The sequence below is a fragment of the Leopardus geoffroyi genome, chromosome C2, assembly GCF_018350155.1.
Source record: "Leopardus geoffroyi isolate Oge1 chromosome C2, O.geoffroyi_Oge1_pat1.0, whole genome shotgun sequence".
NCBI lineage: Eukaryota > Metazoa > Chordata > Mammalia > Carnivora > Felidae > Leopardus > Leopardus geoffroyi.
In genome coordinates, this window is record NC_059333.1 from 153,234,156 (window position 1) to 153,254,019 (window position 19,864).

Genomic DNA, 19,864 nt, shown 5'->3' on the forward strand with positions numbered 1-19,864 from the left:
GCAGAGGAGGGTAGAGAGAGAGAGGGACATACAGAATCCGAAGCAGGCTCCAGGCTCTGAGCTGTCAGCACAGAGCCCAACGTGGGGCTTGAACTCACGAGCTGTGAGACCATGACCTGAGCTGAAGTCGGACGCCCAACTGACTGAGCCACCCAGGTGCCCCTGTAACTCGTTTTCTAGGGGAAGCTACATCATCCCTTCTCCTGGGATGATTGTGGACAGAATGAGCAACAGAGCAGGAGAGGGGTTAGAAATCACAGATGTAAGAGCCACTGTAGTTTGGAGCAGACATATTCAATGAGACTGAAGGGTCTGAGCGATTTGCTAGGAAATAAGCAAACCTTCTTGTCACTAGAATATTCTCACAAATGGTTTGCAAAACAGCTACCAGGTACTGGGACCAAAATGCCTTGGAGATTAAAACAATTTGATTCTATGACAAGGGGGAGGGGAGGGGAGGATTACATTTTCATTTTTGGGGGTGGGGGGGATGTTCGGCAAAGGAATGTGAAATTTCCTTCAAATCGTAGCAGGAAAAAAATAGCTTCCATTTCAAAAGGCAGACCTGATCTTTTAGATCCTAGTTTTGCTTCCAAAAATCACATCTTCTACATATCTTTGCATATTCTTATAAAGCTGGCATACACCAGAATGTTCCATGAATGTTTGAATATACTGGACCATGACCACATTATTTAAGCTCAGAAAATTTGGGTTCCTATAAATGCCAAAGTGACTCTAATTTCTTTCACTTTAAAAAAACAAAATGCAATACCAGTATTTATGTTTTAAGAATTTTATGAGGTCTCTTCAGAAAATTTTGAGTACCCAGGGGAGTGACAGAACGGTAGGTCACTAGCCCAGACCACGTTTCTCCTATGTTGTCTCTCTCACAGTGGCATGGAATGTCCCAGAGCAAGATTTTCAAGAAGGCCAACCAGACGGGGCTTGCCCAAGTCCCAAGGCCATGGTACGTCTCTCACATTCAGGGTACGTCACGTGGATCAAAGGGGAACATGTGCCCAGGGCCCCTGGGGTGCCACTGCCCAGGGCAGGGTTGTGGAGGAAGACTGAGGGTGGGGGTGCAGCTGACCGGGCAGGTGGCTGATGGGAAGGGCTGGGGGCCTCTGTGAAGGAAGTGCCCTGTATCTGCCCCTTACCTTTGACTTGGACCTCATGAAAGGAAATCCCACGCTGCATTTGAGGAAGTCTGATTCCAGCAGTTCACAGGAAATGCCCATTTCCTCCTGAAAGAGAAAAAGCACCAACGGATGGGCTGGCTGTGTGGACAGATATGTGTAAGTGGCCTCTGAGAGGCAGATCGAGACTTTAGCAAACACGGTCCTTCTTTGGGGCAGTTCCCAGACAACGATCACTGCTGGCTCCGGTGGGAGGGGAACCTGGGACCAGGCCCAGTCCCCTAGCCCTCCTCTGGTGGCCCACCCTACCTATGGTCCCCCTGGGAAGGGAAGCAGGTACCCAGGACATTCTTAACTAATGTTTCGGCTCTGAACCCCGGTGCTCTCCTGGTAAACTGAACCAGCCGCACGTGAGCTGGATGTCTCCAAAGGTTTGGCTTAAAGACAACAGGACACTTTCTGGACACTTTCTCCTAAGCCCACACTCGAATCCTGCCTTTCAAGGTCTTGCTAGTTTTGGAAAGACAGACTCTAAGGAAAATACACACCAAGGAGGTGTGTGAGGGCTGAGCAGGGCCCCTGCAAGCCTGCCCAGGTACAAGGGCAAGGAGAAGTTTCCTTGTGTAGCCCACCAGGGCTGGACCCTACACACGGTGGCCTGAGAAAGCCAGGAGAGGGGTCGTGGCCAGCTGCTGTCTTTCCACCTGTGTCTACAACACAGGGAAGCCAAGAGGCTCTTCAGAACCCACAGGATCCAAGTTACTGAAGCCAAATCAAGACTTCCAAGGGGAGACGGTATGTTGCAGATTCTGGAGAAGGCAAAGGCACAGAACTAGCACTTGCTGTGTGTCTAGAGGCCAGGACACCAAAGTTCAATGAGGTCATGTGCCTTCTTGGTGCACTCTAAAGCCTGTCTCCTTCTCCATTCCACAGCTCTGATTTTCTAGAGGGAATAAGCATACACATTACTATTCTACGAACACCCTTTGCTATTCTACACCTCTCTTTAAGTTGTCCCCACTATCAGGAACACTCTTTCTCAGTCCTGCTTCCAAGGCTTACTTCGTGCATCTTGGCACCAAATACTCATGGGTGCTAAGTTCACACCCAGAGTATGGAAATGGAACAGGATTCAGAACAGACCCTGAGCATCTGTTGGGTTCGCTGAGTCAGCATATCACCTACCATGATCAGTGTGAAGGGCACAGGTCTGAAAGATGTCAGTCCTGTCCTTGAAGAGCTCATAGCTTAGAAAGAAGAGACCTCCCAGCAGAGAAACCGACATTTACACGTCAGAGTGAGGGGCTGCTCTTGGAGCCTGGGGGTACGTGTTGGCAATTTCGATAAGGAAACCAGAGAATAGTTTCTCAAATGCTGTCTCGAGACCTGCATATCCCAAAGATTGGTCCTAATGATTCACTGTGGTGGCTTTGTCACCATCCCCTTCCTCATACTCCTCCCTGCAGAAGCAGAGTCCACATTGGCCCAAGGAGAAGCTCCTTGAAATCCTAGCTAATCAGCCTGTGGGCATCAGAGGCAGCGAGCCCAAGCCTAGGTGATGCTGACTCTCAGTTTCCCTGGCACAGTTCCCGTTCATACCTGTCATGGGTATAATTACTCTCAAGAGCATCCCAGCATGTATATAAATTACACGATTATTCAACCTAGTTCCAAACTCCCTTTGTGAAGTTCAATACCCCACTAGAAATCCCTTTCAAAGAAGGAAAGAGGTCTTCCTTCCTTCCCTCCCTCCTTCCTTCCCTCCCTCCCTCCCTCCTTCCTTCCTTCCTTCCTTCCTTCCTTCCTTCCTTCCTTCCCCTTCTTTCTCCCTCCCTCCCTTCCTTCAACTTGAGAGGGTGAGAGAAAGTAAGAGAGAGCACACGCACGTGGGCAGGAGAGCATACGAGTATGTGTAGCAGGGGCAGAGAGAGAGAGAATCCCAAGTAGGCTCTGCAATATCAGCACAGAGCCTGACGTGGTGTTCAATCCCACGAACCATGAGATCATGACCTGAGCCAAGATCAAGAGCTGGATGCTTAACCAACTGAGCCACCCAGACGCCTCCAGGAGAGAGGTTTTCAATTCAAGTCAAAGGTCTACCTGTTCTTGAAATAAAGACTTATTGCCCCAAAGACCTTTTTAGTTTTTGCGTGAGTGTGCAGGAATGACCGTGGCTTCAAAAACTTGCTCTGGTACTTGAGAAGCCCTTGGTTTTCTTGGCCTTGGCCTAAGATTGCTTTTGATCGATTATTCAAGAGCTGCTGAATTTCTTTCTTTCTGTTAATTCCAAAATGCTAGAAAATAACATTGAAGCCAGCATTTCTTGCATTAGTCTAACTCTTTCTGTCACTCTACTCAGTCTACTAGAGATTATAAAATTCTGGTTGGATCTTGGTGGGGTTAAGCAGAAAGAGCAAAAACCACAGACCTCTCTGGGATTCGGAGCGCTCAGTGTACGACTCATGACTCATGAGCTCCTGGTGGCGCTACAGGAAGGAATATCATGCATCACCCTTCTGCTGCCTGTCGGCACCAATACAGCCCTGCTGGGGTCATCTATTTCCGCACCCCGCTCTCCTACGACAGTTGTGAAGTACGCAAACACCGTGACTCCTTGTACGGATGGTGTGGGTGCTTGCCCGAGGACCCCTTTACTACATGGGTTCAATCAGCTCCCGGCTGAATGGGAGCCGCTTCGCCCGGGGGCTTACAACGCCCTTCCCCGCAAGGATTCTGCAGCCTGTGGTTGGCATGGGCGCAAAAGGCCATCCCTCTGCCTCCAGGTGAGACCAGCTCTGCTGTGCAACTCGGGTTCCAGTGGGATTAGGTTGAAGCAGCCTCCAGCTGACAGCACATCCATTTGGTTCCTTCCTCTGTCCCGTTCTGCTCCATTCATTCCGCTTCTTTCCAGAGCATTTCCCTAATAAATCGCTTGCACGGAAACGCCCAGCTCGGGTTCTGCTTCTGGTGAACCTGACCTCACGCAATACTCTGTAGAGCTGAGGCTCCCGGCACTGGGAGTCACTGGCAAGTACGGGGCATTTGGTCTCAGGTGAGGAAAGGGAATGCAAGGGGAACCTACAATGCTAACTGGTCACGTTTAAATCCACACTCACCAAGAGAGAGCTTTCTTATCTGCAGTGAATAAAATCTGTATAGCCCCGCCCAGCCAGGGGAACAATTTACCCCAAAGCAGCATCACGTCCTCTTTGTTCTGGCTTCACGTTATGCCCAGCGCAGAACTGGAAAACAGGCTTATTATGGAGCCGTTCGCCCCCTTGGCAGGGGCAGGCACGTTGTAGACACAGAGAGACCCAGTGAGGTTTCAAAATAGTGACCTACTGGGGGTTGCTCATCACTTCTGCCCGGCTCTGGGTACCGTACCGCCAGGAGGTAGGTGGGCGAGGTTCCAGACACCAGGTGTCTCCTTAGCTCCGCTTTTCCCCATGTCCCAATCGTTGCTTACCCTGACTTTAGGTTAGAAAACACAACTTTGTCACTGTCGCAAGACTTATGATGACCAGCTCTCAGCTGACTGGGAACACGGACCAGTGAACAAACTGTCTCCCTTTGTCCCTGATTGCCAGACAGTGTAGACATCTGATGACCCAATTCAAATACGGTACAAATTTACTGCGGAGGGAAACGAAGCCCTTGCTGCAAAAAAAAAAAAAAAAAAAAAAAAAAAAAAAAGCAGGCTTTCATGAAATCAACGAAAGTGATGTTGGAAAACTGCTCAAACCACCGAAAGCCACTGATAAATCTCGATCTGGCTGAGTTTAGGTTGGTTAACTGATAATTATCCCTGGATGACAACACTTTAAGATGCTTCCAAAGATATGGATTTAAATAAAAAAGATCAAGAGAAGTGCTTGGAAAAAATACACCCTTGTAAAATGACCCTTTTGTGATTGTCCTAAAAAAAAAAAAAAGGCAAAATCTGAAACAAAGAATATTACCTTATGATATAATAGGAATATTCACACCCCAAAGCTGCCTATCTAGCACTCGATTTCTTCGTCTCCAAAATTAACATGTTATTTTAAAGATGCTAGTAAAGCAAATAAGCTTTTGCCCTGGGTCTAAGATGTCCTTGACATTATAATTCCAGTGCGACAAGGACTGTTAAATGTAGGATAATATAAACTTATTTCCATAATTTTTAGTTTTCCTCTTCTTTTAACAAAATATTTTAAAATGTTTTATTTATTTTTGAGAGAGAGACAGAGCACCAGTGGGGGAAGGCAGAGAGAGAGAGAGAGAGAGAGACAGACAGACAGAATCCAAAGCAGGCTCCAGGCTCCAAGCTGTCAGCACAGAGCCCCACATGGGTCTTGAACTCACAAACCATGAGATCGTGACCTGAGTGGAAGTCAGACGCTTAACCAACTGAGCCACCCAGGCACCCCTAGTTTACTTTTCAAGTAAACACCCAATCAAGTCTGAAAAAAGGTTTTTACTCTGAAATTTTGGATCTTATTCTAAGAAGATTCACATAACTGGCCTTTTTCCCAGTCCCACTTTTCCTTGGCTAACAAGAATATCCAATACCATAAAATGCTATCGGGGCTTCTCCCTGGAGATTAAGTGATTCAATTTGAATTAATTTTTTTTTTTTGTAACCGACACGCATTACTCTCGGGATCAGGAAAACATCAATGAACATTTTCTAGAACACGTGATGAAAAGCATACTTGGTTTATGCACATTTGCCTCTGTGTCCTCGATGCCTGGCACCGTGCCTGGCACTTAGGGGCTCCTGAGTTTGCATTGATTAAATGAATGGGCCTTGGATGGTCGAGGATTCGGATGGAGGGACTGCAAGAAGAAGTTCATTTGCTGGTCTGCCTGGCAGGGGCGATGCTTGCCTTGGCAAAGTCCCCCTTTCTTCCAGACATACCTCAGCTGTCCCAGGCCCGGGAGCTTGGCCGGTGGAGTCAAGCCCCAGTCCTGTTTGTAACGTGCAGTGGTTGGCAAGAAGAATCAGACGATGAGGTTAGGGAGCCTCCTTGGACTCCTTCCTCCCAATCACACGCCATCTCATTTCATTCTGGAGTGTGCTTTATTTGACTACCAACACAGCGCTCTTTGCGAGCCGCATATCTGCAAGGTCCGGGCAAGGGCTAGGCACCCGCAGAAGTTTGAAATTTGACTTCTCATTTTCTAGCTTCCTCATGTGTCTGTCAAACTGAAGGTGACACTCATGTTCCCATGTCTGGCTGCCAGTCTAGAAATTTAGTGTTCATCTAAGATCTCCTCCTCCCACCTTTTTTTTTTTTTTTTTTTTTAAGTAGGCTTCATGCCCAGTGGGGACTCCCAACGCAGGGCTTGAACAGACAACCCTGAGATCAAGACATGAGATGGAGTCAGACACTGAACCGACTGAGCTACCCAGGCACCCCCTCCCCATTCCTTCTAGGCACTTGAGGTGTGATCCTTATGAGCTGGTGAGAGAGACCTCCATGTTAACTCAGCTAATACAGAATTCGGGTAAATTTCGGAAGCACTTTATCCCCAATTCCCTAATCAACCGAGGGCTCAGAGGTGAGCGGGGGTTCCCAATAAGTTGGCCAACTGCGTTAACATAAAGAGAGTTTATTCCCAGGAAATACTTTATTGGCCCCATTTGACCATGAGTCAGCCTGAGCCTCACCAGAAAAAACAGTCCTATTCTCAGAAGGGAATCCTTTGGGACGGGGCCCATGAAATTCCTACCCAAGAAGAAAACCACATGGGCTTACAGCATAGAAAGTGCACAAGTTAGCGTCCCAACTGTAATTACTGGCTCAGGTCTGCAACAGCTATGTGTCCTCAGGGAAATTAACCATCCTTTCCTTAAGCTTCTGTTTCCTCACCTGTCAAAGGAAGGCAAAACACCTGCCTTATAGGACTCTGCTGGTGCCGATGGCCATAAGCACGGAATCCACAGATGGCCCCTACTCAGTAATGGCTTACTACGTGCCAAGTGGCTCCTCTGTGTGGTAGCTTCCCCTCTGATGCCATTTTACAAGGAGGAAACTGGAACGCCAAGCAGTGACGTCGCTTGCCCAGGCATTCCTAGCTGGCACCGTAAGAATGAATCAGAAGGGGCCTGGGTGGGGAATACCAAACAAGGAACGGACAAGGCCCCCCTTTCCCCCTCCCCCGAAGAATCCATGGAAACCAAGCCTAAAGGCGGGGAGCACAACCCGGCAAACCTGGCACATATGTTACAGATGCCAAATATGGCTGATGGCCTGGCAAGGCCGGGTCCGTGGTTACAGACCTCCTGCCAGGCGGGAGCCGGCAGCTGAGCAGCCCAGGGCACCAGAGATGATCACCCACACACACGGGGCGTTTGGAGGAACGGGGTAAAGAAAGCGCTACAAAACAAGTGCCTTTCTCAAATTTTGTCAAAACCCCGTTGGGCAGCCAAGGCGCAGACCGTGCTGGGTTTGTTCTTTTCACGCTTAAAAAAGTGAAACAAGCAGGAACTACTGTCCGGACAAATGTTTGAGACGGACGAACCGTGTAACTGTTAACGCAAAATTCCCCTCTGACGTGAAGTCCTCGAATTTGGCGAGGAATTTGGTGAGTGCAATTTAAGCAACTCTGAGCCAGTCACAGGCAGGGGGATGTCAGTGGTAGGTAGGTCGGTTGGTCATGGGAGGGAGGAGCAATTATCTGACCCAAGTGGAGCCAGGCGTATTCTTCCCAACAGTCCTCTTGGCCCTTAGAAAATAGTGCTTTGAAAGCTTTAAAATGAGTAAAAATATTACATTTTAAAAGCCAATATGAATTAGAAATGAGTTGAATAAGCTTATTCCTGTAACATGTCCCCCTTTGGTGCATTACATCAACCCCATATAGAGCTAATCGTTATATTTTCACAAAGTGCACACAAATAAAAACACCTCCCTCAGTGCTGGGGGTTGCTCCCTTTGGAACCACAGGGATATGAACTTGAGAATACAAACAAAAAGAAATCAGGCAGCTCTAACTGAAAAGCCCAAAGTGCAAAGAAAGGTGAGTAAGCCATGCCTTTTAAGGCTTAAGACATCATGATTTGATTTTCATCTAGGAACTTTGTCCTTCTGTTAAACAGAGGCAATGTCTTGTCTTAGATTTAAAAAAAAAAATTTTTTTAATGTTTATTCATTTTTGAAAGACAGAGAGAGACAGAGCATGAGGAGGGGAAGGGCAGAGAGAGGGGGAGACACAGAATCGGAAGCAGGCTCCAGGCTCTGAGCCATCAGCACAGAGCCCGACGCGGGGCCCCAACCCAGGGCCCGTGAGATCATGACCTGAGCTGAAGCCAGACGCTCAACTGACTGAGCCACCCAGACACCCGCAAAGAAAGATCAGTAAGCCATGCCTTTTAAGCCTTAAGACGTAATGATTTGACTTTCATCTAGGAACTTTGTCCACCTGTTAAACAGAAGCAACGTCTTGTCTTAGATTTTTAAAAACACGCTTTCTATTCTTAGATTAAAAAAAAAATAGTTCCCAGATTTTGCAAATTCTTCATCAACCAAGAATTCAAAGTTGAATTCTATCTCACAAATCAAATTATTTCGATTTTCTTTCACTCTTTTTTCCTCTTCCCTACAGGTTGGCTGGAAAATCAATAGGGTGAGGGCCTCTCCGGAACCTGCAGGAAAGAATTTAACATCGGGGGCATAAAAACAATGTATGAGTGGTGTTTGCATGAGAAAGGAATTAAGTGTTTGCAGGAATTCAGTGTTTGAGGGTTACTTATTAAAATCCTGGCCAGGAATCTTGGTGTTAGAGATGTACTAACAGTGAAGAGTTTTACCCCACCTACAAACCCGCTTACACTCCTGCCCACTCGAAACCCATTTTCAAAAGGACTGCGCCAGGAAGGGCGTTGCTACTCAAAGTGTGTTCCTTGCACCTGCAGCATCACCGACACTTGGGAAACGTGTTAGAAATGCAGATTCTCAGGTCGGACCCCAGACCTGCTGAATTAGAGTCTGTATGTTAACACGACCTCCAGGTAGCCTCTGATCGTGACCATGTGACAAGCACTGCTCTGCATCACTGAGCCCACCCGCTCAGGAAACAAGAGTGGAGACCACCTTCCTCATGCTCCCCGCCCTCCAGAAAAATATGCACACGGCTGATGTTGAGGGCTACTGCGTGTGTGAGGACACACTCTTCTGGAGCTGGAGATCTGCCCATTCCCATGTCCCTTATCTAGGTCCCCCCCACAGCAGACGCCGGGACAAGGATTGGGCTGCAAGTCCTCTATTTGGGAGGCGACCCCAGGGCAGGAATGCCACGGACGGGTGAGAAATCCGGGGCGTCTACCCTTCAACATCCGACTCTCCTTGTCTGAGTTGTCCCAGGAACGCCGACCGTCCTGCACTCCCAGCCCCTCGGTGCCCGAGCACAGCACACGCCGGTCGCCGAGAGCGCCGCGGGCAGAGGGACACAGTCCAAGCCTCAGCTTACAGAGGAGCTGGCAAAGGTGGTCTCCAGGATGGGTGGAGGGGATATGAAAGGACTTGGCCATTACCTCTCCCGTCCTCTCCCCTCTCCACAAGCAGTTGGTGCGGTAAGCTGTGCGCCTAGGACACAGACAGCCACTGACGAACTCCCCTTGGCCACAGATGAGGAGACGGGGCCTCAGAGAGGACAGGGCATGCTATGGGCCGGCGAAGGCACGCCCCTGGGGCCAGCCGCTGACTCGTTTCTTCCATCTGGTTGGTGCGTCCACTTAGCTGCTTTTGGACACACCTCAGGACTCTCCTTAAACAACTGGCATCTTCTTTTAGAATGATCCCTCCCTCCTTTTTCTTTCTTTGCTGCCATTACACATCAGCTCTAATGTCCTCCCATCCAGACCAGCACAAGCCCCCTCTTAGTGGATGCCCTGCTCTCGGCTATTCCCCAATCTGTTCTACAAGCTACTCCAGGTGAATCCTTTGTTTGCTTTTAACCTTTTAACCTTCAAAGGTTATTACCAACCAACACCCCTCACTGGTTTCTGACGGGAGGATGCACTGGAACCAGCTGGAGCCAGGGATATCATGCGCAGTTGTGTAGGCTGTTTACTGCACAAGAGAAGTAGCTGAGGGGGGAGAAGGGTTGAAAAGCAGCTCACGGCTGCTCTCAAATCCTGCTCCTCGACAAGAGGCCGTGGGCCACCAGAGGGGGCACTTCTCTCCAATTTGCATGACAAGTGCTAGAAAGACCATGTCTAACGTGGAAAGCTTTCTAAAAAGGACTCAGGTGGAGCCCTGATGCAGACCCACTGAATCACGGCACACAGCCCAGGCAAGCATTTGCTCAACAAGCTCCCCGGGGGGTTCCAACGTGCACTCGAGTTACACACCCTCAAAGGTGAGATGACATTACAATCACTGTTCAAGATGCAGATGGCAGGCCCCACCCTCCAGAGCGGGGCTCCTTAGAGCAGAAGCAGGGTCAGAACACGTGGATTTGGAATCATCGGAAGCACAGGTACGATGCCAGCTTTTGAAACAGACCCCAAGGGCTAGGAGAGTCACTGCCTTTTTGGAGGTTAAGAGATTGAGACCCAGACTGAAGGGGGGTAAAAAAAAAAAAAAGTGCTTTCCTTGGGTTCCAACTCGTGAGGACAGAACACCTGTCAATAGGTCCCACACTGCCTCACACGGGAGCCTCACACACTGGAGCCCCCATGCCCTCCAGGAAGTGGCAAAGAGAGGCGAACTCCAGAGACCCAGGCCAGCGCCAACATGGGTGCCCGCCTTCTGCTGCCCCCGAGGAAGCCCATCCATTCATTCAACAAGTGTTTCTTATTTTGTCTCAAATGGGAAACAGCTCCTGCAGAATAATTCTCATGTACGAGAGACGCGTGTTTTCTGTTACGTCTCACATTCTTTTGTTCGTCCTCTCATTTAATAATTGTCTGCTGAGCAGCCCTGCTGTCCTTCGCTGCTCTTACAAGCAGGCCCCTGTTGCCTCCCAGGAGGTGCTCCCAGCCTGCGGGGAGGGAGAAGGACCCAGCTGCTGGACGAAAGACCCCTGTATACTCACTCCTGTATGATGGCTGCCCGGGAGTGATGCACTCGATGGGCAGAAATTGAGCTCCCTGTACAAATCCAGAACACGGAGGTCAAAAACTATTACAAATGATGAGCAACTCAAATTAAAAAGTACTCTTCATAGGGGCGCCTGGGTGGCTCAGTCGGTTGAGCGTCCGACTTCGGCTCAGGTCATGGTCTCACAGCTTGTGAGTTCGAGGCCCGCGTCGGGCGCTGTGCTGACAGCTCAGAGCCTGGAGCCTGCTTCGGATTCCGTGTCTCCCTCTCTGCCCCTAACCCACTCGCATTCTGTCTCTGTCTCTTTCAAAAATAAATAAACATTTAAAAAAAAATTTCAAAACCGACTCTTCCTAAAATGGCAAGATCTAGCTGAGGGCCCTCTTATTCAGAACTGTATCTAGCAGACTGAATAAGGCAAACGGGTCCCTGCGGGACTTACGCTCCGTTATTAACGTACTCACCAGGCATTAGTGGACTAATCTCGGGTGCCAAGCACGGAGGTACTAAGCAAGCCTTCCTGTTAAATACCAGACGTAGAGCGACGGCCTTGGTGGCTGATCTAACAGAGCAACATACACCGGTTGAGGACTCGAGGTGTAGGGAATGCCCACGGGAAGGTCAGAGAGGAGAGCACAGGCTGTATCTCAGGATGTTCCGATCGCTCACATGCCAAGGAAAAGCCTGGTACCAAGAACCTTGAGTATCAATACCAAGATTAGGACAAGAGCAAGTTGGGACACCCGGGTGGCTCGGTCGGTTAAGCGCCCGCGACTCTTGGTGTCGGCTCGGGTCATGATCTCACGGTTCGTGGGTTCGAGCCCTGCGTTGGGGTCCACGCTGACAGCGTGGAGCCTGCTTGGGATTCTCTCTCTCCCTCTCTCTCTGCCTCTCCCCTGCTCGCTCGCTCTCTCTTTCTCAATAAATAAATAAACTCAAGTTAAAAAAAAAATAAAAAAATTTAAAAAAGAACAAGAAGAAGCCCGTTTTATAGCACTGAACTGAGAAGGGCCCTCTACTGTAACTAAATGCTAATGTCATGTGTCCTTTTTGTGTTTTCAAGAACGCCATGGGGAGTGTCCTGGTTTTCTAGGATTATGGTTGGCTTTCTCTATATTTGGTTTCAACATTTTCAGTTAATTGGCCAATTATTTAAAATGACTCACACACACAAAGAGTAAGGGTTGCTTTTGGTTGTTTTAATGACTAGGTTTTAAGTTTAATCTTGCTGGAGTTGTTTGTAAAAGATCTGAATTTTCCTGGTTCTCTTTAAAAAAAAAAAGGTGAGCCGCAGGTTCATAACACGTTCTCGGGGCCCGTGTGTTCTGAACTTGTTGTTCCGACACTCGTGATGTCAGAAGCTGGCTTTGGTGGCAGGGGACCGGCGCATGGACTGCCTTCTTCATTACCTCCCAAGCCCTGACGCTGCAAAAGTAATCGGCTGATCCGCATTTTCTGTGCCTCCGTCTGTCATCTCCTGGGTGTCTCCCCCACAGACAGTTTTTGCTCGTTCTTTATTCTCCCTTGGACAACGTTTTCATTTGTCTTGCTTTCCACACTGGGTTTTAGTTCCACTTCAGCGGGCTAGACTGACCACACAGCGCCCCGCTCACAGCAGGGCAGAGGAAGGGTCCACAGCGCTGGAAGGGCCCCCTCCCTCTCCCCTCGCACCTCTCCACACACACACACACACACACACACACACACACACGGCCGTGCACACACAGCAACTCTTTGTGAACGGGGAGAGAGAGATGGCCACGCTTGGGAATTCCCATCCCCTCGGGGGAACTCTTACCCTGATGGGGATGCACTGAGATGTCACTTGTAACTCTGGGCCGAAGTTACCCACCTTCTTTCTCCTCCCCCGCCCCGAGAACTTCAATATACCTTCCTTGGCCTCCTTCTCCACTTCCCTCCTGGTTTCTCCTGGGAACACTTCCTAGTATGTTACTTTTGCAGGACGCCTTATCTCAGGATTTCAGTCCAGGGAACTCAGAGGCCATCAGAGAAACACACAGGTTCCCTCCTCTGTCTGTACTCCAGGTAGGGGGAAGGCGCCGGTGGGAACACTTCAGGATGTGAGCACCTGGCCTCCCGGGCCTTAGAAAAGCTCTCATTCTCTCTAACGCACGATGCAGCGCTGAGCTGCTTTACTGGGAACGTCCGTTCCAACGGAGCAAACCGGGATCTTTTAAAACAAAGAATTCCACCCGCCCAGCGTGAAGGGTGCAAGCTAAGACAGCGGGTGCAGACTTATGTGACTCATATATTGATTTCAATCCACTTAAGTGCCTCTTAAACATAGACTCGTTTAATTAACGTTCCTAAGCATTTTCTCTTTGTCCACTTTGGGAAGGAGGCCTCCCACGCTGCCTGCACCAGGCTCCGGGAAGGGGCCCTGAACGGCGGGCGGCGGGCGGGTTAAAGCCACTCTCCTCTTTACAGAGCTTTCCAGGGGGAGGGCCCCGGGGCCCCGTGAGCTTCTCGACCTGTGATTGCACAGTGAGTTTTTTCACACTGACTCGGGTTCAGGTCGTGGTTCTAGCACTTGTCCGGTGGTGCCTTAAGAACCTCCCTGTAAAAACACAGAGAGGAATTCCTACCCCACCAGCTTGCCGTAAGGACTTAGCCAATCACTTTGGTGCTGCCACCGCGGTGCAGGTGGTTGCTACTCAGCTCCCCGGTGGGGTGGGGGGGGTACTTTTCAAGTGCTTCCTTCCCTCTGAGCCGCTACATTTGGGGGCAAATCCTTAGGCCTGTTTAAAGCCTCTCCCAGAGCTCGACCCTCAACCTGGCTGGGCTGCCTGAAAACTAAGTGACACAATCAACGTGCACTGAACTCTGACCACATGGCAGGCTCCGCCCTAGGCGCTTTGTCAGGACGGATGGGTTTATGCTTCTCAACAACCCTGCGAGGTAAGTATTAGATCATCCATTTTGCAGAGGAGCATCCGGAGGCCGAGGGAGGGTGAAGGAACCGGTCCGAGGCCCCCCGGCAGCTGCGTGGTAGCACCAGAACTCGACTGGGGCCGACCGACCCCAGAGCCGATAGCTCCTCCCCGGGACCAGTCTGCAAGGGGGCCTTCAGGGCACCGGGGGCGCAGGTTTTCCTTCCTCTGTTCTGCAATCACGTGCCTACAGCGCAGAGGTTCTCCAAGTCTCTTGTGCATCAGACGGACCCTGCTGGGACTCGCCCGCAGGACTTCTGATTCAACGGTCCGTGAATGCACTTTCCTCATCGGGTCCCAGGTGATGCGGACGCTGGTGTCCCGCTGGGGTCAGGAGGCCATGCTCGGAGTAGCGCCAAGCTGGATTCTCAGAGCCACTGGCCCTGGGCACCACCCACAGTGGAGGACGGCCTCCTGAGAAGGAGTAGGACTTGGGGCGAGTGGGTGGCTCAGTCGGTTAAGCATGGGACTCTGGATTTCGGCTCAAGTCACGGTCCTGCAGGATGTGAGCCCGGCGTGTGGGCTGTGGGCTGACAGCACGGAGCCCGCTTTGGATTCTGTCTCCCTCTCTCTCTGCCCCTCCCCCCACTTGTTCGTGTTCTCTCTCTCTCTCTCAAAATAAATAAACTTAAAACAAAAAAAAAAAGAGGGAGTAGGACTCAGTCTGCTCAGCCAGTGAACACGGGACACGGCCCCTTCCAGGGAGGCTAGGAAGTCTGTGGGGCCCCTGCTGCTGGGGTACGGGAGCCCTGCACGGGCCAACCACTGTCACCGGGATACCCCCACGTCACCTTTCTCTACACTGCCCCTCACCCCCCTCAAGCCCCAAAACGCAGCCAGAAGATTGACATGACGGTACCGTGGTGAAGAAATGCTGAAGAGAACAGAAGGGCAGGAGGGAATAAACATTTACCGAATGCCCTCTCCTGTTGGGCCTTGAAGTGCCATGTCATCTGAGCCTGCCACTGTGAGGCAGGGCTCATAACCCCCACTTTACAGATGAGGAACATGAGGCCCCAGGAAGTTGGACAACTTGCCATAATGTGGGCAGCTACATCGCGATTCCAACCCAGGTCAGTTTGGCCGCTCGGCACCCAAGCCTCCTCCACCCCGGGTTGCGCCCCTGTGACCGTCTGGATGGTAGGCATCCTGTCTCAGACATAACCGGACCCAGGCAGGCTGCAGAGAGAGGCCTGGGGCCCCGTGTGGTATTTCTGCTGGAGAAGGAAACATTTCACACACAGCGTCTCAAGCCATGAAACGGACTCTGGTCTATGCAGGGTTTCCCGGCCAGAAATAAAAGGGCCAGATGGTGTCTCACCTGCCTGGGGGATCCACGGCTTATCCTCGGCCCAAATAGAAACAGCAGTGTGACTGCAAGGAGGGCGGCCCCAGGCCTTCAGAAATGGCCAGCAGATGCCTATGGTGGCAGGCAACGTGCCCATCCGTGAGCCTCAACCAGCAGCCCCCTCGTGAAGAGAGCATAGCAGCTTTTTACAAAGAGCACAGAGAGTTTTCTTTGGCACAAGATTCAGGTTTCCTGCCCTGTTCCAATGACCTCACGAGGGAAGCGCCCTTGGACCCCTCCCCAGTGCCAACAATCTCGGTTTCACAGCTCAGGCTTTCTGCTTATTAGGGGAGAGACCTTGTTTCTTGTCTTCTCGAGGCCCTCCTCCCTCCTCCATCTGTGGCTCAGTCCTGCCTTCCTCTGTGCTTGGAGACGACAGGCTGTCCTTTCAGCTGGAACCTTCCGGATGAAGGGATACAGAGGAGGGAGGCCCCTCTGTTGCGAGCACCAACTCTGCACCTCCTCAGAGCTCTCCTGAGAAAGGACACGCGGGGGAAGAATTCTGTGTTTGAATCTTACAATTGGCACTAAAAAGTGACAGGAGAAGTCACGTGAACCTTGAGACAACAAAAGCTCCCACTTGGGTTGTCCAGGCCTGAGTTCTTTCAAGGGTTGCAGAGAAGAACCAGAAATTCTGGCTCCTCCCCTGGGTGGATATCATCCAATGTCACGATCCCACCATTGGCATTTTAACCCACTCATTTCTAGAGCCATTGGTCATGTCCTAGAGTTACAAGTGGACACTTAAGATGGCCACAGAGCACTTAGGAGTCAAGGATGGGGTAGGGAGAACCTCTTCCTTCATCAACATGAGCAGGGGAAGTAGGAACCCTCAACTACTGTGTCTATGGTTAAGTTACTTGCCTGGGCTGAGCCCGGTTTCTTGCCCTGGCACGTGAGGATAATAACGCTCGTCATCCAGCTTTGTGAGAGCCTACCACAAATTCCCTCTGGGGAGCCAGGAATTGTGGGTGGCACTCCCCACGCCCAACTCCCACCCCCCCCCGAGGGGTGGGGCATGTGACCTAGGCTAGGACTTTTATGACATGAGATTGCTCATTCACTGCAGCTTGGCAGCCATTTTGCCACCCTGAGGGGACAGCCTGTCTGAGCAATGGACCAAAATGACAAAGAGAAGCTGACAGATGGGGAGACACTGTAACAACTTTCTGAGGCCCAAACAACAGACTGTGGCTCACGCCAACCCTAGGTGTTTTTTGTTTTTCGTTTTTTTTCCAGTTTGCAAAGTAATACATTGTTTTTTCACCCAAGCCAGTTTTTATCACTTGCCACAAAAAGCATTAAAACATGTATAAGTACCTATCTCAGTGTTCTGGGAAGCAAATTAAGTGAAAGCCCTTGAAAGGGCCTAGCAGAGGGTGGTGTGGAGAAGGGTCCCCAAATTCGGGCCATGTGCTACAACTCTGGGGCCCAGCTCCCTGGAGAGGGGGGGAGACTCAGCCACGATGGCTCCAGGCACCAGAGGGGGGCCGGGGGGGTTCTCATCAGAGGGTTTTAGGGGGACATGTGTTAGATTCCACACTGAGATGGAGTCTTCTATCTGGATCCCACAGAGGAATGGCCTATATCTGAAGCAGCCTCAGAGCTGACCTAATATCATCAGCCCTTTAGTTGTAAAGGTGACTCAGGTTCATTCGTGTCTGGCAGGCATGCCTAGGCTTGCGGGACCTTGAACCCTGTCCTTGTCCATCGTCATTTGGGAATGCTGCTTCTGGACCTTGGAGGGCCAAGAGAATCTTTGTTTTTAACGAGTGCCAGGAACTGTTGCAGGCACTCTACGGACAGTACTAACTTATAAGTCCGGAACATCCATCCTGAATAGGGACAGTGATCTCCAAGTGTGTCTATAAATTATTTGCTCCTCCTCCCCTCAAACTGTGGAGTCTCAGTCCCCAGCCTCTGAACGTGGGCCAGACTTACTGACTCACTTCCAAATAACATCATGTGGCACAAGTGATGCATTCTGTGTGACCTTCTGAGAGAAGGTCGTGAGCAGGTGAGCTGCCTGGTTCGCTCTGGGGAAAGTCAGCCGCCATGTTGTAAGGACACTCAGACAACCTGCTGGCAGCACCCTGGGGGGAAAATGTGAGGCCTCCCGCCGACCGCCACCACCAACCTGCCAGCCACGTGGGGAGCTACCTCAGAAGCAAATCCTCCAGCCCCACAGCCCAGCCAAGGCTTAGACAGCTGTAGCCCTAATCAGATCCTGATGGAGCTCTCGTGAGAGACCCTGAGCGAGAAGCATCCCAAACTCCCGACCCGCTGTGAACGATAACGACCGTTGTTTGCAGCGACTAGGTTTTGAAGTGATTTGCTGCACAGCAATAGATGCGTAGGCATCGTTAGGGCTGCGGTACAGAGACCCAGACTCAGACAGTTGGGGAAGGGGGTAGACTAAGGCCCACCTCATCTGGCTCCAAGGCCAGAGTCTTCTCCTCGCGCCCACTCCTGGGAGGGTGCTGAGTCACCAAGCCTTCCTTGTATTTTGGTCATAGGTAGGGTGACCATGGATCCCAGTTGCCTGGGACAGTCCCAAGTTATGCCTGCTTTCCTGGGGCTAATTATTAATGATGCTCCCAGTAAGTCCCTGAAGTGTCCCAGTTTGATAGACTCTATGGTCACCCCAGAAATAAGGAACCCTCTTGGAGGACACTCTGAAGCCACAATGACTCTGTTCAGTGTCCAAGTGACAGTCCTGCTCACCTTCCTCCCACCTGACCCACACCTGTGAGCTCATCCTCTATTTTGGATATTTCCAGATAGGAAAGATATTTCCAAGATCCTATCTTATCTCCTTCTCTATTTTGGGCAGGGGACGGCAGCAGGTAGGATGACAATATTTACTTCCTGGCAGTTTCCTGATGTCGAGGATTAGGCCCTGTCCTTAACTGTGAGGCAGCATGGCAACAGAAAAGCTTTGTCATCAGACAGATGGGGGGTATAGTCCCACACTGCCACTTGGTAGCTTGGTGACTTGGAGAAAACCAGCTCAGGTCATCCTGAGCTGAGTCTTCCCCTCTGCGAAACAGAGATGATCATTGTATCTCCTCAGGATCAGCAGGGGTGCTTCCTGACACAATGTCTGTGACTGTGCCCAACAGAGGCCCTGTCACACCCTGGGTGTGCTCCTCTCCCTAGCACGGCTCTGCTGAGTCTTTGTGAAAATCAAGCCAGAGCCGGAAGCCAACCCGTACTCGGTTTTCTCTATCACAAGAAAGAGTTGGATGGGGTCCTTTCCTCCTCCTGCTGTCATTTTCACCCAGACAGAGAGACAGAGAGGGCACAAGCAGGGGAGGGACAGAAAGAGGGAGGGAGGGAGAGAGAATGCCAAGCAGGCTCTGCACTCTCAGCGCACAGCCCGACTCGGGGCTCGAATTCACGAAACTGTGAGATCGTGACCTGTTCACAACTGACGGAGCCACCCAGGTGCACCCAGGGAGTATCCTTTAGAAACACCGGATTCTCGAGCTCTGCTCCCGACTTTCCAAAACCTCCCAAAGCTGTGCTCTGCTTCCTCCCTGTAGGATCCTTGAGTTAAGGTTGAGAAGTAAAGACAATGACACCCCTCTCCATCCCGCCTCACGTCCGCGCCTCCTGGCAGCTGCCCCCAGCAGGAAGTAGACTTCATTTTTCCACCTCGAGTCCGGGTGGAACGCGTGACTTAGTCTGACCAACAGAACGCAGCAGAAGCGATGCTCTGCCTGTGGCAGGCTTCATCTCCGGAGCGCTTGGAACTTCTGCTGGCTCTCCTGGAGCCCACATGAGCCTGGGCTGGCCTGCTGGAGGACGAGACCACAGAGCTGTCACTCCCGTGGCCCCAGACAACTGCCCGCAGGCCTGCCGGCTCCCCACAGATGCCCCCGCAAAGTCGGAAGATGGGTCTGGTGTTGCGGGACCACCGCCAGGGTCATGAGCAACGTAAGATTACTGTTACTGTATTGGGCCACTACAGCTGGGGGTGGTCTGTGCCAGTGATGGGTACAGAGTTGTTGTGAAGGGTACATGAGGGCCCCTGTGAGTTACTGACATCCCACCCGGCCAGCAGGAAGCACTGAGGAAGGGGTGGCCATGATGACGTGGTTGGCCACCCATCCGCCTCGCCAAGCCCATGCTGCCAGCCCAGGAAAGCCCTGGCCTGTCCCTACTCTTCTTGCTATGAAGTTATGGTCAGTTCTTCTTTGGTTAGCCCCCATGGAGAGGCAGAACGGATGTCCACAGAGGAAAGCAGAGAAAGAGGAGAGAGACAGAATATAAGAACACAACTGCAGAGTGGTAGTACATCTTTCGCTAGGCTCTGAGGGGTGGGGTCCCCACTGGGCCCACTGACTCAAGCTAAGGGAAACGGGGCCCTGGAGACACGGGACGTGCACGAGAAAC

The 19,864-nt window shown here is 51.1% G+C and overlaps 1 protein-coding gene across 1 annotated transcript in view; it reads right to left on the minus strand.

Moving 5' to 3' along the window:
• The window catches only part of ITGA9 (integrin subunit alpha 9), a 345,274-nt gene that overhangs the window by 81,205 nt on the left and 244,205 nt on the right, over positions 1 to 19,864 (minus strand). Inside the window, 1 exon segment of the mRNA XM_045436561.1 lies at positions 1,161 to 1,247. Coding sequence (XP_045292517.1) covers positions 1,161 to 1,247 — 87 coding nt within the window.